We start from the raw sequence: 21,806 nt of genomic DNA on the forward strand, positions 1-21,806 counted from the left end.
CTCCGCCAGGGAAAAGCCGGGGCTCACGGCTGGCTGGCATCACTCCCTCCAGCTCAGCCTGGGCTGAAGATGCCCCCTCCTGCCCACCCCCCCCCGATGGATACGCTTGTGCTAAAAAAGTCAAACCAACCCAAAAAAGCACAAAGGGCTCCCGGGGAGGTCCCCAGCTGCCCCCTCCCCCCCACCCCCCGCTCACCCCAAGGTCTCTGCTGAGCAGTTTGTTCCCTCGCTCTGTGCTCCCCCACCCCATCCCGCCCTCCCCCCCAGTGCTCCCAGAAATAAGAAGATATCCTCCCCCTACCCCATCCTGACCCCCAAAACACCCCGGGGTGGGGGGGAGAGGGGGGGATCGCCCCCTCCTAGGGCGATGCAAGGACCCATTTGATTTTCCAGCCCCCGCTTTCCCCCGCTGCCACGTCCATCCTTAGCAGCCCCCGGCTGCTTTTCCACCTCCCCGGTGGTCCCCGTCCCTCCTGGGGGAGCGGGTGGCATTTGAGAGGGTGGTGGTGGTGGGGAACACAGCCAGGATGGTGGGGGCTGCGGCCGGGTGTCGGGCTGGGGGGGGCTCAGAAGCCGGCGCTCTCTGAGCTGCTGCGGCTGTTGTAGCTGGGGCTGCGACTGGGGCTGCGGGAGCGGCTGGGGGGGCTGCGAGTCCGGCTGCGGCTGCGGCTGGTGCTGTAGCTGTCGTAGCTGCGGCTGCGGCTGCGGCTGTAGGAGTAGGTGCTCAGCGAGCTGGAGGACGAGGGGCTGGGGCGGTAGTAGGGGATGGGACGCTTGCGGGCGCTGCGAATGGAAAAGGGAAACTGAGTCAGGCCCCCGGCGGCAGCTCGGGGAGGAAGGGGGGGGTGTCCGGCGCTGGTTCCCCAGCACGGCCGAGCATCCCTGCAGGGTAGCCGGGCTCAGACCGGTTGCAGGGTGTCAGGATGCGGCCACTCAGCATCACACACATCTCCCCCCACCCTGGCCTCCATCCCCTTCCTCCTCCCCAGCCCGTCCCCCCCCCCCAATCCCCCCCCCGGGGTGTTAGTCCTGGATTAGGCAGCGGCGAGGGCAGAAAGTGAGCAGGTTAATGTGGCTTTTGTGTTTCCCAGACACCAAAGATTGAAAGCTGCTGAAAAAGAGACGTTGAGGATTAGCGGGAGGCGAGCTGCGGCCCGCCGGCGCCTGAGGATGAGGAGGGACGTGGGGGAGCATAGGGCAGTGGGGACAGGGGGACATGGGGGGGCAGCGACGTCTGGAGCCGGTGCAGGAGCCGGCCCCTTGCCCCCTTCTCCCGGCCCGATGTTAGTGGAACTAAAGAGAGACACAGGCACAGCCCGGAGGTGACACAGAGGGGTCCGGGAGGACGAAGAGGAGGAGGAAGGGGGGAGGTTACCCTGGGAGCCAGGCTGGCGGCGATGCTCTCCGAGAGGGACCTTGGGATGAAATGGAAAAGGAGACGTTGGCATCACTGAGGCAGGACCACACGGTGCCGGACCCCGGGGTAGCAGGAGGTGATGGGGACCAAGGACAGGGTGGGAGGGCAAGGAAAAGCCCTGGAGCTTCTGGCCGGGCTATGGGGAAGGTGAAGGGTGCTGAGGGTGTTCCCCGGCTGCCCCTTCCCCGCAGCATCCTCAAAGCCTCGCAGAAACAGCTCTGCTCCTCCTGAACCCCAAGTAGAGCTGGGTCTGCCGTCCCCATCCGTCCTAGGCATGGGTGACAGGGATGGGGGGGAACGGTCCCCGCAGAGACCGCAGGTTGTGTCCTCCAGCCAAGCCCCACCACCTTCCTGGGGACATCCCGGCAAAACCCAGCTCGGGGATGGAGAGGGCGGGATGCAAAACCGGCAGGTGCTACCCAGGCTGGAAAACCTTCCTCTGGGCTGGGAGAGGTTTTCCCATCTCGTGTTCTTTGCAGGGCATCCATCGGGGAGAACCGCAGGGAGGTCTGACCCCCCGGCTGAGCAGTATTTCTCCTGTCCTCCCTCCTTACGACTTCAAACCCTCCCACAGCGAGCCAGAGCTGACTTCTAAAAATCCATCCCCTCCACCCCACGGCCCTGATCTCCCAGCTGATAGCAGGAGAGACAAATAGGTCAGGAACGAGGTAATCTCAGCTTGCCACCAGTACCGCCGCCAGCGCTGCATGCTAACGAGGTACTATATATGCACACAGTGTTTCGTCTGGCACTAAATATTGCCTGTCTTACAGCCCGGGATCCTGAGTCAATAGGATCTCAAGGAGGAGAAACTGGCTTTTGGAGGGCAGGGGAGAGGCATGCCTGCGGCGATACATCTTGCTGGAATATGCACATGCAGATTAAAATGAATTCCTATTTTCACGCCTCAAAATGGGAAGAGATCAGAAGGTTGTAATATTGGAGGCAGTCTGGTTATCTGTCTGTCTGCACCAGCTGATTCACCCAGCTGGTCATCCTCAGGGTTATCTATCCCTCTGCAGAGCTGCTCATCCATTTGTCCATCCATCCATCTGTCCATCCATTCACCTACCCACCTATCCATCCATCCATCCATCCATCCATCCATTCACCTATCCACCTACCCATCCACCTATCCACCTATCCATCCACCTATCCACCTATCCACCTATCCATCCATCCATCCATCTGTCCATCCATCCACCTATCCACCTATCCATCCATCCATCCATCTATCCATCCGTCCATCCATTCACCTATCCACCTATCCATCCATCCATCCATCCATCCATCCACCTATCCCTCCATCCATTCACCTATCCATCCATCCATCCATCCATCCATCCATCCATCCATCCATCCATTCACCTATCTACCTATCCATCCATCCATCCACCCATCCATGTCTGTCCATCCATTCACCTATCCATCCATCCATGCATTTGTCCGGCCATCCATCTGTCCATTCACCCTCGGGGATGGCTGGTGGCAGAGCTCAGTCCTGGGCCATGCCAGTGGCCATGGCAGAGGCTTTGTGGCGTGCCAGCACCCACCTTGTGATCCTCCTGGGCTCCATGAAGCTTGGGGAGTCACGTCTCCTCTTCCGGATGGGGGAGTAGCTCCTGGAGCGGCGCCGGGCGCGGGTGGGATCAGGGTCACCGTGGCGTGTTCGGGGCTCATTGTCCTTCTCTCTACAGCATGAGGAGGAGGAGGAGAAGCGTCAGGGGTGCGGGCTGGGGTCCCAGGGTGGGATGCAGGGAGAGCCCATGCACAGCAGCTCCACACAGGGGTGACACCCCCACCTGGGTCTGGTGCTTCCAGTGTCACCAAGGGCCAGCAATGACCTGTAACCCCCTCCTCGAGCCCCAGGGGAGCCGGGACCACCCTGAGCTGGGGATGCCCTCTGAGCCCACGGTCTCCCAGGCCGAAGTCCCCCCTGGGGGCTGACCTGCTGGCAGGTTTCTTCAGCGACGGCGAACGGGAGCGGCTACGTCCTGCTCTCTTCTCCCGGGAACGGGAGCGGGACTTGGAGAGGGAACCGCTGGAGCTCCAGGAGCTGCTGCGCTGGCCGGGGCTGGGAGACGGGCTCTTCCTCCGCTCCGAAGCGTGCCGGGAGTGCTTGGCCGACGACTCCGAGCTGCTGTTGGGCCGGCCCCGGTGGTGCCTCTCCTTCACCCTGTGAAGGCAGAGCCCAGCACCTCCTCGCATCCCGCCCGCTGTGGCCGGCAGGGTGTCCCCGCGGGAGCTGGGCACCCCAGGTTCCCATGGGCGAGCAACAGATGCACCTACACGACCTCAATTTTTGGCTGGGCTGCATCCCTGATTATAAAGCATGGGGTGCTCACCGGCTTGGGATCCCGCACCCTGTAATCCCACGCAGCCATCCAGGCACTGCCCTTTGCGCTGGGATAATCCCTTGTAGGGATGAACCCTCCTGTAGTGCGCTGACATTGACCCACTATGGCTCTTCCCTATCCCCATCTCCATCCCCAACCCCATAACCATCCCACACCTATCCCCATCCACAGCCCCATCCCTGTCCCCATCCACGTCCATGTCCCCTTTCCCTTCGCCATCCCTGTCCCCATCTTCATCCCCATCCCTTGAGCATCCCGTCACCATCCCTTGAGCATCCCAACCCCACCCCGGTCCCCAGCTTGACCCCCAGAGCTTTGCCCGGATGGAACTGGGCTGCCCGCATGGGGCTGCGCCCCAAATATCAGAGACTGGCTCCCATGTCCTGGCAGGGATGGCACCACCCCGTCCCCAGCGACCCCCTTACTTCTTGGCGTGGGCGCCGTGGTTCCTGTCGGGGCCGAGCGGTGGGTGGTAGGGGTGGGAGCCCGCCGAGCCCTCCGAGTCGCTGCTGTAGCCGGCGGGGCTGAGCGGTGGCGGTGGGGGCTCCCGAGGGGCCGGTGGCCGTCCCTTGCTCTGGCCGCGGTGGCGGGGCGGCGGCGAGGAGCTGCGGGAACGATGCCGGTGGCCGTGCTTGGCCCGCTCCGGCGTGGGCGACCGGGAGCTGCGGGTACCGTGTCGGCCCCCCCGGGCGCGGGGGGACGGAGGGTCCGTCCTGCCGTGAACCCGCGGAGAGGGGGACGCCGAGGCCGGCCTCTGGCAAGGGGGGAGAGAGAAAGAGAGAGAAGGGGGGAAAGGTGGAGTCGGGGCGGGGGGTGGGGGGGGGGAAGAAGAGAAGAAAGAAGGAGAAAGGGGATTTTAACGGGGGGCGCCGGGCCGGGGGCGCAGTTCACAACGTCAACGCACATCGCATAAGGCAGGCTACACAGACGCTACCCTGCACCTTCCTCTCGCCCTCAACAACGTGGGTCATGCAAACCTCCGCATGCAGAACGCCAAAAAAAAAAAAAAAATTTTCAAATTAAAAAAAAACAACCAACCAAACAAAAAAACCCAAAGGAAGGGGTGGGATAGGAGCAAAAAATAAAATAAAATAAATAAATCCAAGAACCCCCCAAGTCGTCAGGGAGGGAGAGCTCGAAGGGAAAGAAACAACCTCCCCCCCCCAAAAATACCCCACCTGGAGCGGGGATAAAGCAAACCCCAGTGCCCACCCACCCTGACCAAGAAAGGGGGAGGGAAAACGGGGGGATAAAACCCAAACGAAGGGAGGAAAATGGGGGGGGTTGGAAGAAAAGATGAGAGGAGGGAAGGTGGGGAAGGGGGGGGAGAGTAAATCAGACTGAGCCGAGGGGAAAGGGTGGAACCAAAGAGGGCTGGAGGTGATGGGGGGGGGTCTGCTCACACAGAGGCATGCACATATATAGAGAGAGATATGTTCAGATATGTGTAGTTTTTATAGATCGTACGGCTTTTGGCTTCAAACAAATCAAGAAACGAGGAGGACGGCACAGAGCGACAATGGAGGGCAAGGCAGGGGGTGGGGGGCCAGGGGCGAGAAGGCAAAAAAGAAACCAAAAAAGAAAGAAGGAAAACCATCCAAATCAAATCAAATTTACAAAAAAAAAAAAAAAAAAAAAAAAAGAAAAAAAAAAAAAGAAAACCAAACAAAACAACAAAGCAAAACTTCACAAATGTCCTCGTTACTGAGATAAACGAATGTCTCTGAGCTCTTCCTGGGACAGCACTGAGCCGTTAGCTGTGACTCTGCAGGGAACTGCTAAGTCCTCATCAGCACTCAACACAGACTTTGCTTTCTGCTTCCTTTTTTTTTTTTTTTTTTTTCCATTATATGCTTTTTTTTTTTTTTTTTTAAGTCCCTCTTGGTTAACATCCACTTACCAAAAAAGTGGCATTTCCTCCTTTAGTAGGTAAGGTATGAAGAGAAGGGAAAAGCGGGGCAATATAAGTGCATCATTAGATTCACAAAAATGCAAGAGAGAAAGAAAGAGCGAGAGAAGGAGGAGAGACAGAGACAGAGCCAGAGAGAGGAGAAATAAAACAAACCAACTCGCTTCTCCTATGGAAGGGGGGGGAACCCTGGGCCACCGCCGCGGCCCCGTGCCGGGCTCTTGCTGAGAGTTTTGGGGGAAGAAGGGGGGGGTTTTGCCCGGCCCCGGGGTCCAGCACGCAGCGGCTCCCAAATATCTGAGCTCCTCCGAGCTGCAGCCGCTGCCTGGGATTTTTTTTCCCCATCTTTGCAAACACCGCTAGAGCAAAAAGATGGGTGGAAACGGCTCCTGCATCGCTGGCCCCAACTGAGCCGGCAAACCCCGGCTGGGGGGGGTGGGGGGTGGGGGGATTTGGGGGGGGTCTCCTTCTCCCCATCGCAGCCCGGCGCCGGGTCCCTGAGTATCCCTGGAGGGGTAAATCCTGCGCGGGGCGGTGCTGAGCCCGGCTGAGGGGATCGAATGGGATTTCGGGGGGGTTGAGGCGGTGCTGGGATGGTGTCACTGCGCTTGGGGATAAGCTGGGGGCCAGTGACCCCAATTCCCCACTGGCCCCTAGCCCCAAACACAGCCGGGTCGGTTAATCCTCAAGGACGAGGTTCTCTCCACCCGCCCCCATCTCCTCCTAAATGCCGCTTTTCTTCCCCAAAAGAGAAGCGGGCAAGGCGCCGGGGCGGGGAGCCACGAAGATGCTGCAAAAGGGACACAAGGCCACCGCGTCCCCGAGCATCCCAAGGCGGGGGGGTGGTGCACAAGCTGCTCCGCACCCCACGGGTGGCGCGTCCCCCATCACCTCCTTGTCCCCATGGATGAGCCAACCCCTCCAGTCACACACCGGCCTGATGGAGCCAAAACGGGGCGGGGGGGATTTGGTGGTGGGTTTGGGTGGGTTGGTTGGTTTTTTTCAACAACCCGTTGCTGCAATCGCTCCAGCGAGGGAGGGGGCTGGCGGCGATGGCCACCTCTGCCCATGGCACAAGCTGCCCTGCCAGCGCTGGGGGGACACGGACCCCCTCCAAGGGGATACAGCAGCCCCAGAATGGGGGTTCAGCTGAGCCAGCGTCCAGGCAGGGGGAAATCAAAGCAGAGAAGATGAAGAAGAAGAAGAGGAAGAAGAAGAAAGAGAGGGGTCTCCTCTTTCCCAGGGCAGCAATGAGGTGCCGGCTGGCCACGCTGCGGGCTCGGGATGCAGGATTCGGGATGCCCACCCAACCCCCGGGGCGGAGGGGTCTCCTGCCCGCCGGGCTTGCAGGAAGGCAACAAAAGGAAAAGCATCCCAAACAAATCCAACTGGGCAAAGGGATGGGGCAGCCGGAGCCGGGACACCGTCCCCTGCCCCTCGGGGACCGTGACACCCTAGACCTGTCTCTCTCCACAGAGGAAGATTTCAACCTCTCCCCATCACAGCCCCCCAGTATTTTCCCAGGATTGGGGGTTTTTTGGGTTTGTTTTTGTTTTTTTTTTTCCGTCGTGGCCCGAGGAGGGGCTATACCCACACATCTCCCCCAGTTTCTCATTTCTTGCCCCATCCATCCACCCCGAAACCCCCTGGGCCCAGGATGTGCTGCTGCTCCCCCCCCACCCGTGGGCTCTGGCCGCTGCCCCTATTTCTCGCTAATTGCGTTCGCCTTCATTACCCGGCCCCTAATGGGAGACTGAAAGGGAGCAGCCGTGCTCGGCCCCTGGATGGAAACGAACACAAAGTCGGAGGGCTGAAAGACACAGAAATGCATTCTACCGACGGCACGAGGAGACGGGGAAGAGAAAAGGGGGGAAGAAAGAAAAAAATATTACGTGGACAGGGCAAAAATAATATATATATAAATAAAGAACGTAAGAGAAGAGCATGGCTTTGCAGCTAACTGGGGAAAACCATACAAATAATAAAAAAAAAGTTATAAATAGCCACCAAAAAGAGACAAAATGAAAGAGAGACAGAGAAGAAGAGCAAGAAAGAAAGAGAAAGAAAGTCAGAAAGAAAGAGAAAATAACATTAAATCAAGCTACGGTGCTTTTCAACAGGCTCATCTGCAGAAGTGAACGTGCAGAGGTGGACAAAATACCTACCTTCGCAATTGGCAGTGACAGGAATGCGATAATAAAAAAAGAAAACAATAATCTCCACATTTGGAGGGCAGAATGGGAAAAAGACAAGGACTCTTTAGTACGGCGATCCAGACCCCTCGGCTAATCCCGTTTGTTTTGCTTAGATTTTTTGGTTTTTTTAATTATTTTAAAAATCGGTCTCATTAGCTTTTTTTTTTTTTTTTTTAATTTTTCCTTCTTTTAAATGGAAAGGTTGTGGCCCGGCCGCCAAGTGGGGTGGCCACGGGGTGGGGGTGGGGGGGCAGTTTGCTGGCTGGTGTCTGTAACCCGGCTGCGTTTCGGTCTTAAAAAGTCGCTATATAACATGGCAAAGTCCCGGATAACATGCAGGGAAGGCGATGGATGGAGGTGGGGACACGGGTGAGGGTTGTTGGGGTGTGTTGGCCCAAAGAAAACCGGGGAGAAAGAGGGGCCGGAGGGTGCGTGTGGGCGAGGAGGAGGAGGAGAGACGCGGGAGGAAGGCTGGGGAAGGCAGCAGGGATGGATGGAGATGGGTATTTAAAAGGGAAGGCAACACCACGCAGCGCCCCGGGGCACCCCTTCCTCCCCGTAGCTGGGGGTGCTGGGGGGGGTACGGCTCACCCGGGGAACGGGCTGAATCAAGAGCTTTTGGGGGGTCTGCAGGATGCTGGGGGGAGGGGGGGCGCTGGGTACCGAGGATGCTCAGCACCCATCCCGATGGGATGCAGGATGCGTGTGTCTGGGTGCAGGATGGTGCTCGGCTTGGCGCTGGGGGGGGGGATAACCCGGCACCCAACGGCCTCATCCTGCAGCCGTGGAGGAAAAGCACCCCCACGGCAGCAGGATCCGGCCACCGGCCGAGGCAACGGGGCAGTAGCCAATTCAAGGAGGCAACGGGCAATTCGCTCCGTGGCATGGAAGCGAGCCTGCTGCCTTTGCGGTGTAGAGCTGCTCGGTTCTCTTCCCTTTTAAATTCCTCGTTCAAAATATAGAAAATGGAAATACAATGTTCAGCGGTTGTAAATATTTAGAAAACACATCTGCCTTTTTTTTTTTTTTCTTCTCCACATTAACACACACAAAAGCAAAAAATTCTAGAACAACACGACGACAACGGGGGGGGGGGGAATAAGAGAGATATATATTGTTTGCATTTCTGTACATCACAAGGGAAAAGAAAAGAAATCATGAGAAAGGAAACTAAAAACAGGGGGGAAAAAAAGCACGTTTCATTGCCCTTCCCTCCCCCTTGTCCCTGCTTCTGCTGAGCAAGAAATGGAAGTGTATATTACCGTTTGGGTTTTTTTCAAATGGGAGGCTAAAGAAAAACACAGATGGGATTAAAAAGAAAAAAAAAAAAAAAAGTAAAATAGAAACCAGAGAGAGAAAGAAGAGAGAGAAGAGAAAAAGAGAGAGAAAGTTGTCGGAGAAAAGTCCCGCTGGTGCCGGGGAGCCAAGGGAGCTCGGCGGCCGGGGCGATGCTGGGTGCTCGGGGGTGGTGGGCAGGGGGAGAGCGGGGCCAGCCGGGTGCCGGGGTGGGCGACGGGCGGCTCCTCGGCACCCGAAATCCCCCCCCCCCCCCCAACAAGCCCCAGCTGAAACCACAGGAAAGAAGAAAGCAGAGAGGTGCCCCAAGAGGTGGGCAGGGTGCTGGGTGCTGCTGGGGGGTGGGGGGGGTGCTGGGCTGGGGATGGGGAACTGGGAAAGGGTGAAGGGGATGTGAATATGGAGTTGGGGGGGCTCCTGGCCCCGTTCTCCAGGGTGTCCCCGGCCCCACAGACATTGGGGTGTCAGTGTTGGGTGCTGCCAGCCCCGGGGCGCCCCCGCAGCACCTCACCTGTGGGAATAAAGCCCCCTGGGGTGAGCGGGGACCTGTGTGCTCCCCCATTAGTGGGGTCCCCCAGCACGCTGCCTTCGCTCAGCCCTGCCTCCAGCCCGCTGCTAGCCGAAGCGGGCTCCTCGCCACCCCGGCACTGGTTAAACTGGGGCTGGCCTCCTGTACGCGCTGAGTTAGGGCTTCGCCCCACTCAGTGTGGGAGCAGCCCCCCGGACTGCACCAGGACCCTCGGGGCACCAAGGCAGAGCCGGGGACACTTAGCCCCACTGTCACCCACCACGGGGACCCCAAGTTCCTCAAATCTGAGCACCCAGCACCAAACCCCCTCCAGACCCTACCCCTGGCCTAACACCAGTCCCCAGACTGGGTGCTGGGGTCCTGAGCACTGGTGTCGGCACCTTGACGCTGGGGAGGCTTTGGGTTGGGGGGGGAACGAGAATTTTCCAGCTTTACCCATTTCTTGGCTGTCTGGGCTCGATCAACTCCCAGGGAGGCGCTGAGCCCCGGTGGTGACACCGGCAGGTGATGAGGACCTGCCAAGCCACCATTCCCAGGGATGGGGTGACATCCGCAGAGCGATGTGTGGCTCTGGGGGGAGGGATGACCTGGTGGCTGCCCCGAGGTGATGGCTTGGCTCCCCCAGGGAGACCCGTGCAGCCCGGCAGAAGGTTGATGGGTGCTGGAGGATGGGGTGGGGTGGGTGCACCCTGCACCCCTCATCTCCCCTGTGTGCCCCAGCTGGGCGAGGGGGGGAGCCGAGCGACGGGGGGGAAGGAGGGGAGAGAAGGAGAGCCGGGGTACGGGGGTCCTGCGGAGGGAGGAGGGGAGGGAAGCGAACGGTGATCCAAGAAAAGCCTACGTACATCCGAGGGCTCCGGGGGGGGGACGCCGTGGCTGTGGCGGCCGTTCTGGGCGCTGCCCTTGTGCCCGTTCTGGTGTGGCGAGGCCGAGCGGCGGGGCGAGGGGGAGGACGGGCTGCGGCTGGAGCGGGCGCTGCTGCCCTTGGGGCCATCCTGCCGGCGCTTGGGGCTCAGCCTGCGGGGCACCGTACCGTGAGCCGTCGGCGTCCCCCTGCCCTGAGCCTGGCAAGGCATCGCCCTTCGCCAGGCTCCGGCAGGGCTGCCGGCCACGCGCCCGGGGCGAGACGGCGGGGCAGGCTTTGCCGATGCAAGAAATGGGGTGAAAATTGGCGTTTTCTGCTTTCTTCAGTTAAAAATTGAAAGTCTGGCCAGGCACTGTGTTCCCAAACCCCCTCCAGATGCTACAGCATTGTCCTGCTCCCCTTCATCCCCCTGAAGGTTCCCATCCCACCGACTTCTCTGCCACCTCCCTCCCCACCCTCTATCCCATAAGGGTCCCCATCACAGGGACACTTCTGCCACCCATCTCCCTGCCCTCCATCCCATAAGGTCCCCATCACAGGGACACTTCTGCCACTTGCCTCCCTTCCCTCCATCCCACAGCGTCCCCATCACAGGGACACTTCTGCCACTTGCCTCCCTTCCCTCCATCCCATAGCGTCCCCATCACAGGGACACCTCTGCCACCCATCTCCCTGCCCTCCATCCCTCAAGGGTCGCCAACATGGGAACGCCTCTGTCACCTGCCTCCCTGCCCCCCAAAACAGAGGCTGGGGGAGGGGGCCGCTGGCAGTGGGGGTGGGGGTCCCAGGCTACTCTTACCTGCCGGGGGATTTGGAGGCGCTGTCGTCGGAGGAGAGCGAGGCGCTGTGGGAGCTGCAGGAGCTGCGGCGGTGCGAGCGCCAGGCTGGGGACTCGCTGCGGGACCTGTGGAGAGGGTGGCCGGGGGGGCCGAGGGGCAGGCTGAGCCGCCGCGGGGTGGGGGGGGGGAGGGCATGCAGGGGGGCACACCGTCCCGCTCCCCCCGCCATCCCGGCCCCTCACCTCTTGCGCTCTTTGTTTTTCTCTTTCCGTTTGTTCTTGGGGCTTCGGGACCTGCGGGAAGAACCACAGGCTGCAGAGACGGGAGTGGGGGCAACACCCGGGGGGGGACTTCCCCAGCCCCCCCCCAGAGCCACCGGGGCTGCAGGAGGAGCGATGGGGAGGACCTGCCTGGAGCTGGGCTCCACCAAGCCTCAAACCACGGTGGGGGTCCCGGCTGGCTTTGGGGGGACCGTGGGGGCCACGTGCTGGTTGGCGAGGCAGGGTGGCAGTGGGAAGGGGGGGGACTGGCTCTGCTCGGCATCCACAGGGCTCAGGCATGTTGTCAACCCCCACTTGCCCCACCCTTCGTCCGCCCCCTCCGAGCCCCTCTGCCCACCCAGGCACCCTTTGCCTTTTTTTACTTATTTCACCCAAAAATAACGGTGCTGGCGGAGGGCATCTGCAGAGCAGGGCAACAGCGGGCTTCGCCCTGGCCATGGCTGCGTGGTGTCACCCCTTCTCCCCTGGGGGACATTCAGGGTCGTGTGGAACCCTGCAGTCACCCAGAGTGGCCCTGTGCCACCCCCAAGGGTGGGGGACGCCCAGTGGTGTCCGGCCACGGGGTGAAGGGGACGCTCACCAGGCAAGGGACAGATGGACAGATGGTGAGTGATGTCAGCCCACGCCTGCACCCATTGCACCCAGTGGGTCGGTCCCCGTGTGCAGAGGGGATGGGGACAGCAGGAGGGTGGGTGACGGGGGTCCCCGATGGGGGAAGCTGGCAGCCAGCACTGGTGGCAGTGGGGTGGCTCCCGGCAGCCGTCATTCTCACCTGTGTCTTCTCTTCTTCCGTGACCCCGACTCAGACCTGAGGGATGAAGAGGAGGCAGAGCTGAAGGAGACATGCTGAGCTGGCCAGAGGGGAGCGAAGGGATGGGGACAAGGGCAGGGAGGGTGGCCCTGAGATGGTTCTGCTGGATGGGGCAGGTGACAGCCGCTGTGAGGAGGTGATGACCCTGTGAAGAGCCATCAGCTTCCATCCCTGTCCGTGCCTCCATCCCACCCCAGCCCAAGGGCCTGGGCAGCTGCCAGCCTGCCCTACTGTCCCCAACCAGCCCCGGTGTCCCCAGCCAGCCCCTGCTGTCCATCTTACCTGTCGCGTCTGTGTTTCTTTCCAGTCTTCTTTTTCTTCTCCTTGCGGATGGGTGAAGAGCTGTCACAGCTGGGGGGAGGGGGGGGGAAAGTGAGTGCCCTTGAGGGGGGAGCAAAGGATCCCCTATCCCCATCCCCATCCCCATGGCCCAGGGGAGCCCATCCCACAGCCCCCTGGCGCCTTGCTTCCCCTGGACCACCCATGAGATGCATGAACATCCCATGGAAGTTATTTCCTTGGGGGATTTGGGGTGGGGGACAGAAAGGGGCTTTTGGCAGAAGCGGTCCGACTGCCTTTGGTGCCGGAGCTCCCAAATCCCACTGTGTCCCATTGCCACCTTGTGGGCTCTGCAGCCTCCAGCAGGAGACGGGGTGGCCAATTCCCACTGGGATTTCGGCAGGGGACAGCGGGTGGTGGAGGCCACCCCGTGCCCGGTGGCCCTGCACTCCCAGCAGGGACCCCACAGCCCACCCAGCCCGGCGGGCACTCACCTGCGCTCCGAGCCGGGTTTCCTCTTTTTGCTGCCGTGGGGAAGGCAGAGAAGAAAGGGACATTAGGGACAGCATCCTGCCCAGCCGGCCAGTGCTAACCAGGGAGGGGACCAGCAGGCAGACAGAGCCAGACCCTCCAGGGAGCCAAATCCTGCCCGGCGCTGTGCCCGGTGGCAGCCAGCTCCTTCCCAGCACGGAGTGGGCAAGGTCCCACCAGTGCATGCAGTTGGGTGGGCTTACGGTGCGTCCCACGGTGCTGTGCATGTGTGCACACGCACGTGTGTGTGTTGCACCATTGGTGCACGCAGACGCGTTGCACCTCTTGAGGGTACATGTTTGGGGGTGCATTACTCCCTAAAGTGCCCTCACCGGGGCCTGGGGAAGGGGGTGAGCCAGGAGGAGAGCTGCCCTCCCGGGAGAGGGGACAGCGCAGGGACAGCCGGGGACTCACCGGCTTCGGCGGTGACCCGATTTCTTTTTCTTTTTCTTCTTGGGCGGAGGAGAGGTGGAGCTGCTCGAGCGTCTTTTCAGCCTGCGAGGAGATGGCAGACCGGGTCGGGGGGAGAAGGAACAGCCACCCAGGGGTCCCCTGGCCTCTGTGTCCCTCAATGGGGACCTGGCAGGTGGGGAGACCTCCCCCCTCCGTGCACACCCGCTCCCCCAGATCCCCTCTATGGATCCAGCCGCACCTATACTCGCGGTGGCCGCTGTCCTCACGGTAGCACTCGGCCGAGCAGTCGCACTGCAGCAGGCAGCCCTCGCCGTAATCGGGGTACTCCACCGCGTACTCCTCCCCATCCGCCCCGTGGTGGTTTTCTATCACGCTGTCAAAGGAGGAAGCGCAGGGTTAATTTGGGGCTCCCCATTCCCCATCTCCCACCGGAGCGGCTAGGGAGAAGCCTGGAGTAGCCTCGGTGGTGGCTGCAGGAGCTGGGGAACATCCCCCTCTGCCACAGCATCCCCAGGTGACCTTGGTCACATCACTTGACGTCCACACACAGCAAAGCCCTGTGATGGGGGTCTTCCTGGGGCTCCTGTTCCTGCCATAAATCCCTGCCAGGCTGGCACAGGGACACTCCGGGGCTCAGGCCACCATCTCCCCGCAGCATCCAGCCTCAGCGTTATTCGGAGCCCCTTTTGGCATTCCCCAAGTGCCAGGGCTGAGCGTGGGGCTGGGGTCAGCCCAGGTAGGCAGTGGGGCCGGATTAGGGTGCGAGGAGCTGGCAGGAGGCTTGGGGGATTCAGGGGATTATCCACCCGCTGGCGGGAGCTGCCTGGGATGATCTGGGCTTTGAGGCCGGTGCCCCAGCATGCTGCCGGCTCAGCACTGGCACTTCAGGCAGGTGATGGGTGATGTCCCCCCCACCACGCCAGGTGAGATGGGGATGGGGGGACATCGGGCCTGGAGCCAACAGTGTCTCCTCTCCCTCCTGAGTGACTTCACCAGGATTAATTTTTCCCGCTGCCATGGAAACCAGTTGGAGGTTGCCATTGACTACCAGGGCTGTGAGCAGGGGCCTGGCAGCTGGACTGGGCAGGCAGGAGGGACACAGGAGTCCCTGCCCAACCTCTCCCTGCCGTCCCCCACATCCCTGGACCTCCTCTGCCATCAGTCGCAGGAGCAGCATCAACCCCCCCCAGGAGCCTCTCGTTTGTTCTCGGGGGATGTAGGACACCTCACCCCGGGGAGGGACGCGGCCATCCAGGTGTTCTGGAGGGAACCGTAAGGGACGGGGATGTGCCTGGAGGGTGCCCGGCATCACACCAGCCTGGGCGCTGCTCCTTAAGGGAGATTTGCCCTCGGAAACCCACCTGGGCTCCTTCCCCCTTCCCAGCCTGGAGGTGTGTGGCCAGGGATGCTGGTGAAGGGCAGCCACTGCGGCACCAGTTCCTTGGCAGCGCCTCTGGCCGAGCGCAGTGATGCTCCCAGCCCCAGACGGCAGATCCGAGAGCGGCACGTGTCGGCATCCCTGGCCACAGGCAGGCCCCGGGCTGTTTAACCCAATTAAAAATGGTTTGGACCAAAATTACAAGTGAGGCATCCTCCTCCCGACCGCGGATGGTTGCTCAAGCGCATCTCGGGCTCCCTTCTGTGTCGCAGCCGTGGCTTTCTGGGTCCTCTCCAAGCGACTCCCGCCTTGGCCGTGCCCCAAGGGTAGGAACGGCCTTTCAACCATCCACCCGACCATGGGAAGGGGGGGAAAAGAGGAAAAGAGAGGAGTGAGCAGGGATAATTCCCTGTTGGACTCTCTGTTCCAGGAGCAGGCAGCGCTCCATGCCCGAGCCGGCTGCCAGCATCTCACCCATTAGCTGTGCTCAGCGGCTCAAGACGGGCTTGTGCTGCCCCAATTATCCCTTCCCGCCCGACACACGCTCGCGTTCATTTGTTTTCAGTCCCACCAGCCTGTCCATCAAGCAGTTACTCCTTGGGGACCGGGCTGTGCGCGCACAGAGAGGGGAGCTGGAGGAGCGCAGAGAGCAAGCCCGGGACTCAGGTGGTCACGGCTCTGCTCGGTGCCTCAGTTTCCCCTGGGGAGTTTTGCAGACGGCGCTGAGCTTTCGTATCCGCTTTGAAATGAGACCAGCTGGTTCAGACTCACAGTCCCAGCAGCCAAAGACCGAGCTGTAAATATCCAGAGAGGTGCTGGAGCAGGACCAGCCCACGAGATGTTTTGCCGAATACTCTCCCAGCCACTGCAAGGGCTGTAGCTCTTTAATTAAAGACCAGCGCAGACCTTTCGCACATGAGACATCCTCTGGCAGGGACTTCTGCAGCTCAGGTCCCCGCTGCTAGAGGAGCCAACTCCTTTGGACACGGCTCCCACCACCCTCCTCCAAGCACCTCTGGCTTTGCTCTCCCCCAAGCAATCCTTTGTTCTGAGACTGCTCCTTCCAGCTCAGCACTATTATTTATAGCCCCGGGGCTAATCTCCAATGATTACCCTTCATTTCGCAAAAGCAAGGCCGCAAAGGTGACAGCTAGGGCCGCCAGGGTAACCTTAATGCACCTTCAGCTTCCTTATGTGCTCGTTACAGCGCCAGCCCTAACGAGCCTGCCCGAGAAGATGCCCTGGAGATGACTCCTGCCCCCATGGGCAAAGGCCACTTGTTAACACTCTGGCGCGATGCTCAGCCACCCCGGGTGACCTGGGCAGGTTGGTTTTCCCCATGCCTTGGTTTTTCCTGCCTGGAGGAGGACCCTGGATGCTTTGCGCTGCCGCAGGGCCATGTGCCCCATCCCGGGCTGGGCACAGCCGAGCTGTGTCCCTCCGTGCCTGGCGTGCCAGCAGAGTGGTGCGAGGAAGGTTCTCCCTGCTGCCGCGGCTTCCCTGCCTCCCCCCTTGCCCTATTTCCTGACCCTAATGAAGCATTAATATTCAGTGAACCTGCAGCATCTATTCCTGTCCCAAGTGACCTGGTTTCCAGGCTGATGGATGGTGCGCGCGGGGCCAGCCATGCTGCCTGGGCCATTAAGCATCGCACAGATAAATCGTCATCGAGCCAGGGCGGACCCTTGCGAGGCTGGGGACAGTCCTGCACGGGGCAGGAGGAACGAGTGGCACATCCCCAGCAGGAGCTGGGCTGCTTTGGACACCTAACCTGAGTCCCAAGCCCCCCCCACGCCGGGCAGAAGTAGCCCCCAGGGACCAGACAGCATGAGGAGCAATTCAGAGGCAGAGGCACGGGGCAGGAGCTCCTTGGAGAAGTGGAGAAGCTTCTTCCGTGGGGCTCCTTGGTGTCACACCAGCCTGACGGAGACACAGGCTCTGGGTCTACCCAGGTGAGAAGCAGGCTTGAGCGCTGCCTATCCAGCCTGGGCCCCTCGCAACAGAAATTATTATTATTACTATTATTAATGATTATTATTGCTAACACGAGTATTTCTAGCGTTACAGAACAGCAGCCAACCTGCTGAAACGTGGCCAGCCAAGCTACCCCAGCTTCACACCCAGGGACAAGGGTTGAGAGCAAGGACTGGAAACCAGTGCCCTTGCCTGGCTGGAGGCAGAAGCTGTGATTTCAGCCCCGGGGAGAGCGGGAGATGGGACCCAAAGAGGCAGGAACAGGCAGAGGTGAGGCACAGCAAACCTGCAGCTTGGTCTCTGCCACTGGCTGGTGGGGCGAGGCAAGCATCAACACCCGCACTTCGTTTTCATCATCCGGGACAGGAGCATTGCAATGTTGGCCTCTCTGTACAGCGCCCTGACGACTCCAAAAGACCAGTGCAAGATAACCTCCAACCTCTCCAGAGAGAGGATACTGCCTGAGACAGGCAAACCCTGCCTCCAACCAACTCATCAACCAACCAACCGACAAACCAACCATCAAATTAACCAACCGACCACCAAATCAACCAACCATGAACCAATAATCCCACCAACCAACCAATCATCCATCCATCCAACCCTATATACCTTCTCTACGCCCATCCATCTATCCAACCATCCCTATATATACCCTCTCTGTATCAATCCATCCATCCACCCATCGATACTCGGGGGCAATCTGGTAAGTGCTTTTCTGGGACGAGAGATGGGCAGGACACACAGACGGGCCGACTCAGAGCTGCTTCACTTACATCTGGCGCCCATGCTGGTCCTCCCTGGTGAGCACGCCTTCCTTCTCCATCAGCATTTGCCGAAAGGTCCCCACTTTCTGCCGGATCTCCTCTTCGGAGTACCTGGATGGGCAAAGACATGGTCAGGGCTGCCGTGACTGGAGCGTGGGCTCTCCAGGGACCTGCTGAGGACCTCCATACCTTCCGGAGTGACATGTGGCTGGAGGAGCCAGTCAGAAGGAAGGGTGGCATGGGTATGGTCATCAGGGCCTGGAGGAGAGCAGGTCCCCCGGCTTGGACCCTGCCACCACCCATGCCCTCCTCTCTCCTTCCTGCCCTCTCAGCAGTGCTTGGCAGAGGAATGGACATCAAGAAGGGGTAAAAGACGATGACCATGATGTTGCCATCCCCGCTCCACTGCCCCAGGTTTTGGGCCATGTCCCTGCCAAACCCCCCCGCCAGTGCCAGCATTGCAGCTGGTGATTTCGGGGTTCACGCCTGGTGCCTCCGTCCCATCGGGAGCCTCCCTCACTCATCCCCGCGCCACGTCAGGGCCCCGGCAGCCGAGCCAGCTCTGCGCTAACGCCGAACGCTGACTCAGGCCGCTGCAGGGTTATTAACGAGAGACACTAATCACTTTGTCCCTGGCATCTGAGAACAGCCGCAGCAAACCACGGCGCTCCAGCCGTCCCCGAGGTGTCCCCAGGGAGGGACGGGTGGCAGCCCTGGGTGGGCGGTCCTGTGCCGCATCCTGCGGCTGCACAAGGGTACCTGAGCATCCCCCCCCGACCAAAAACACCCAGAGGGATGCAGTGGAGGGACCCACGGTCTTCTTGGCATCATCCCTGGGGACAGGGCAAAGCGAGTGTCACCGCCACACCGCCACCCTGGGAGGGAAGGAGTTGGGCTCTGTGTGCATCCCTGTTGTCACCCACACCATCTACAGGGGCTACTCGTGGCCCTTCCCTCGCCATCACGTCCCATGAGCATCGCCACTAACGAGCCCAGAAAACGGGGTGTCACGGCCTGGCTGAGCCCCACAGCACCTCACAGAGCCCGTGTTGGGGACAGCAATGCCCCTCGCAGCGCCGTGGGTGCCCCTGGGTGCCCTTGGGTGCCCCTGGGTGCAGAGGGGCACATGGCAGCACCCGCCCCCCCTGCGGTGCCCCCCATGAAGGGGAACAGCGAAGAGAGAGGAATTAATATTAACGAGCTCATTTGCACCGAAAGGCTGTCATTAATTCCCCACCCGGGCACGGGGGCAGCTCGGCTGCCTCCCCTCTCCTTGCACCCTGCCTGGGCACGGAGGGGGGCCCGAAAACAGAGCAGCCACCCCCAAATGCTGCTCTGCACCGTACCCTGGCTGGCGGTGCAGAGTCAGCCCGGCGGAGCGCGGCCTCCTGGCAAGGATGGAGCCGCCGGCCGCCCCGGCCATCCCATGGACGTCAGCCAGGCAGCAGCAGCGGGAAGATGTCTGCCCGGGAAGACGAGCGTTCGCTGCAGCATATTACGATCGCGGCCGATGCTCTCGGAGAGGGGACGCGAGGCCAAACAGGAGGTGACAGATGGGCCACCGCGGCTGGGCCATTAGGAAATCTGCGGTGGGGAGGGGGGGCAAGGCCAAGGCGAGGAACGCCCCCCCCACCTCCTACACCCAGCGATCCCGCGATGGGGGGCAGGAGCACCCCACCGGCCTCTTCCCTCCTGCAGCGCTTAGAGCCCTGTTGGAGGGATTTGGGTTTTGCCTTTAACACGTAGGATGAGTTTGGGGAAGAAAAAAGAATATGCTGATGCTTCTTTTCTGGACAAAAAATCCAGCCTGCAGGCGGGGAATGACGGCACGGGCAGCCCAGAGCGAGCAGCGGCCGGGTCCAGGGCAGGCAGGAGGAGCCATCATCCACGTTTAAGAAAATAAGGGAGCGCTTAAATCCCCACAAAACCTCCTCTGCTGTCACACTCCTTCATCCCAGGGGCCCTGCCCTCCGTGACAACTCCCCCGAGGCCGTGGCCAGGATGCGGCCCCCGGCCCAGGAAGAAACCTCAGGGGTGCAGAGCGCTTCCCATGTAATGCCCCTCCCCCCCGAGAGCCCTGTGCGGAGGGGAAGAGCAGGCGGAGGATTAACCAGGTTGACCAAGATTATTACTATAATTATATTATCATTTCGGTGTATCACCGTCACCATCGTTATTAATAGCCTTAATAATAGCAAAGGCAATTATAGCAATAACAACAATACCGATTGCAATATTGCTATTACCCATCGCAGTAATGACACTCCCCGTAGTAAGATCCCTAGTAGGGTGCGGGAACCCGACAGGAGGCTCTGGGCTCCCCAAGGCGCCAGGTCAGCCTTATTTATTTCCATAACGACAAATTAGGCACAATCATTATTCCAGTCTGTGTGAGACAATTTAATTCTAGGTCACGCTTGCGCTCTTAATGAAAGCCTTGGCGAAGCCTTCCCTCAATCCATTTTCCTTCTCCCCAGCTGATACCAGTCCCCGTCTACCCGCGTGCGCCGAAGAATTTGCTCCATCCATCAGGTCGTAGCGAGCTGTCAGGGGGATCGGGCTGTGTGGCTGGTGCCGGAGCTATGGGGCAGCCGGCAGCATGGCCGTGGGTCCAGTGGGGATGGAGGTCTCCTCGTTGGCCCCCCAGCCCCTCCTGCCCATCCCCAGGCAGGGATGCCCCCCGGGTTTTCCCCCGACCCTTTGCTTCCCCGGGGCAGAGCAAAGGCTGTGGAGCAGCTCATGGTGCGCATCCAGGGGCACGGCAAGATGGGAAGAATCCTCTCACCCCAAAACTTGGGAGAGAGAAAGAAGGCAGGACAAACCGAAGCACCAAAACAGCCTCGCCTGGGACTAAACCCCAGGTCTCCTGCGTCTCTCCAACACGAGAGACAGAGAAGGACCATCTCCCATCCCAGGCGTGCGGGGCACGGGCCGGGCAGCACTGATGGCTGCCTCCTTCCTGCCTCCGTTCTCCCAGCACCATGAGCTGGGAGCCCGGATTGCCAAGCGGAGGGGCCGGATTGAGCCTCCAACACGTGTGTGTGGATGCACCCCTACGTCTACGTTTCTCGGAGGCACTTAGCTTCACAAATCAACCCACCAGTCCACCCCAAAGCAGTCCAATTCACCCCAAAGTGGATTTACTTCCAACTGGGGACATTTGCCACGTCAAGGTATTTTGGTTTTTTAGAGAGGAAAAAGGGGGAGAACAAGGTGCAAGTGGGTCAAAAGGATCACAAGCCATGAGGTCCATCTCCAGCCCAGCGCCGATCCCCCGCCACTCACCCTTGCTCCTCCATCATCTCCTGCAGCTCCATGCACTTCAGCTCCACCCGCCGCTTGCGCTCATGGTCCAGGATTTCCCGGTGAGCCTTCTTCACCAGGTTGGGCTCCACCAGACGCACCTCCTCCTCGCCCTTGTGCCATGTACCCGAGGCGCTGGGCTGCGAGAAGCCGTTGGAGGCTTCCTGGGGCGAAGGCACGTCGGCCCCGTTGTTGTAGAGAGCCATGATGGTGTGGGTGGCCTCACTGCCAGCAGCACCTAGGAGGGAGAGAAATAATCGGGGGGTCAGTCCCTGTCCAGGTTTCCCTCTCACCCCGTGACGGCGAGGGGACCCCGCCAGGACCTGAAGGCTAAGTTTGTCTCAAAAGAGGTGCAGGCACAGCAGGTCGATGGGAACGGCGATGGAGAGATCCGGGTCTTCTGCCAGGGCCCCTCCCGCCCCATGCCTCAGTTTCCCCACCTGCAAAGCCAGGCTGGGGCTATTCCCATCGCTGTGCCCTGGGGGCTGGCTCATGGGAAAGAGAGGAGGATGCTCTGCGCCAGCCTCATGCTGGGGAAAGCCTGGTGAAGTGTGGGTCTGTGGCACCCGGAGCCATAGGGTAGCAGCGGAACGGGCGGGCAGGGGTCCCTCCGAGCCCCACAGACTCCACTGTCAGCTGATGGAGGAGGGACAGGCATCCATCCTCGCAGCCATCTGGGGACACCCCCGGGCACGGTCCCCATCCAGAAAAGGGGATGGAC

General features: G+C 60.6%; 1 protein-coding gene across 1 annotated transcript; it reads right to left on the bottom strand.

Moving 5' to 3' along the window:
- Positions 1 to 566: 566 nt before the first annotated feature.
- SRRM3 (serine/arginine repetitive matrix 3) lies at positions 567 to 21,342 on the bottom strand (the record flags this gene model as incomplete). Its single annotated transcript, XM_082493296.1, has 14 exons — positions 21,068 to 21,342; positions 17,792 to 17,893; positions 13,902 to 14,036; positions 13,664 to 13,744; positions 13,213 to 13,242; positions 12,722 to 12,790; positions 12,401 to 12,436; positions 11,590 to 11,640; positions 11,368 to 11,472; positions 10,549 to 10,720; positions 4,200 to 4,528; positions 3,366 to 3,593; positions 2,971 to 3,108; positions 567 to 783 (listed from the first exon to the last, which is right to left on the bottom strand). Exons 1-14 carry the CDS (start codon positions 21,289 to 21,291, stop codon positions 567 to 569), a joined length of 1,917 nt encoding a protein of 638 aa, XP_082349422.1. The 5' UTR covers positions 21,292 to 21,342.
- Positions 21,343 to 21,806: the final 464 nt, after the last annotated feature.

The sequence above is a fragment of the Vanellus vanellus genome (assembly GCF_965231255.1).
Source record: "Vanellus vanellus genome assembly, chromosome: 19".
Taxonomy (NCBI): Eukaryota; Metazoa; Chordata; class Aves; order Charadriiformes; family Charadriidae; genus Vanellus; species Vanellus vanellus.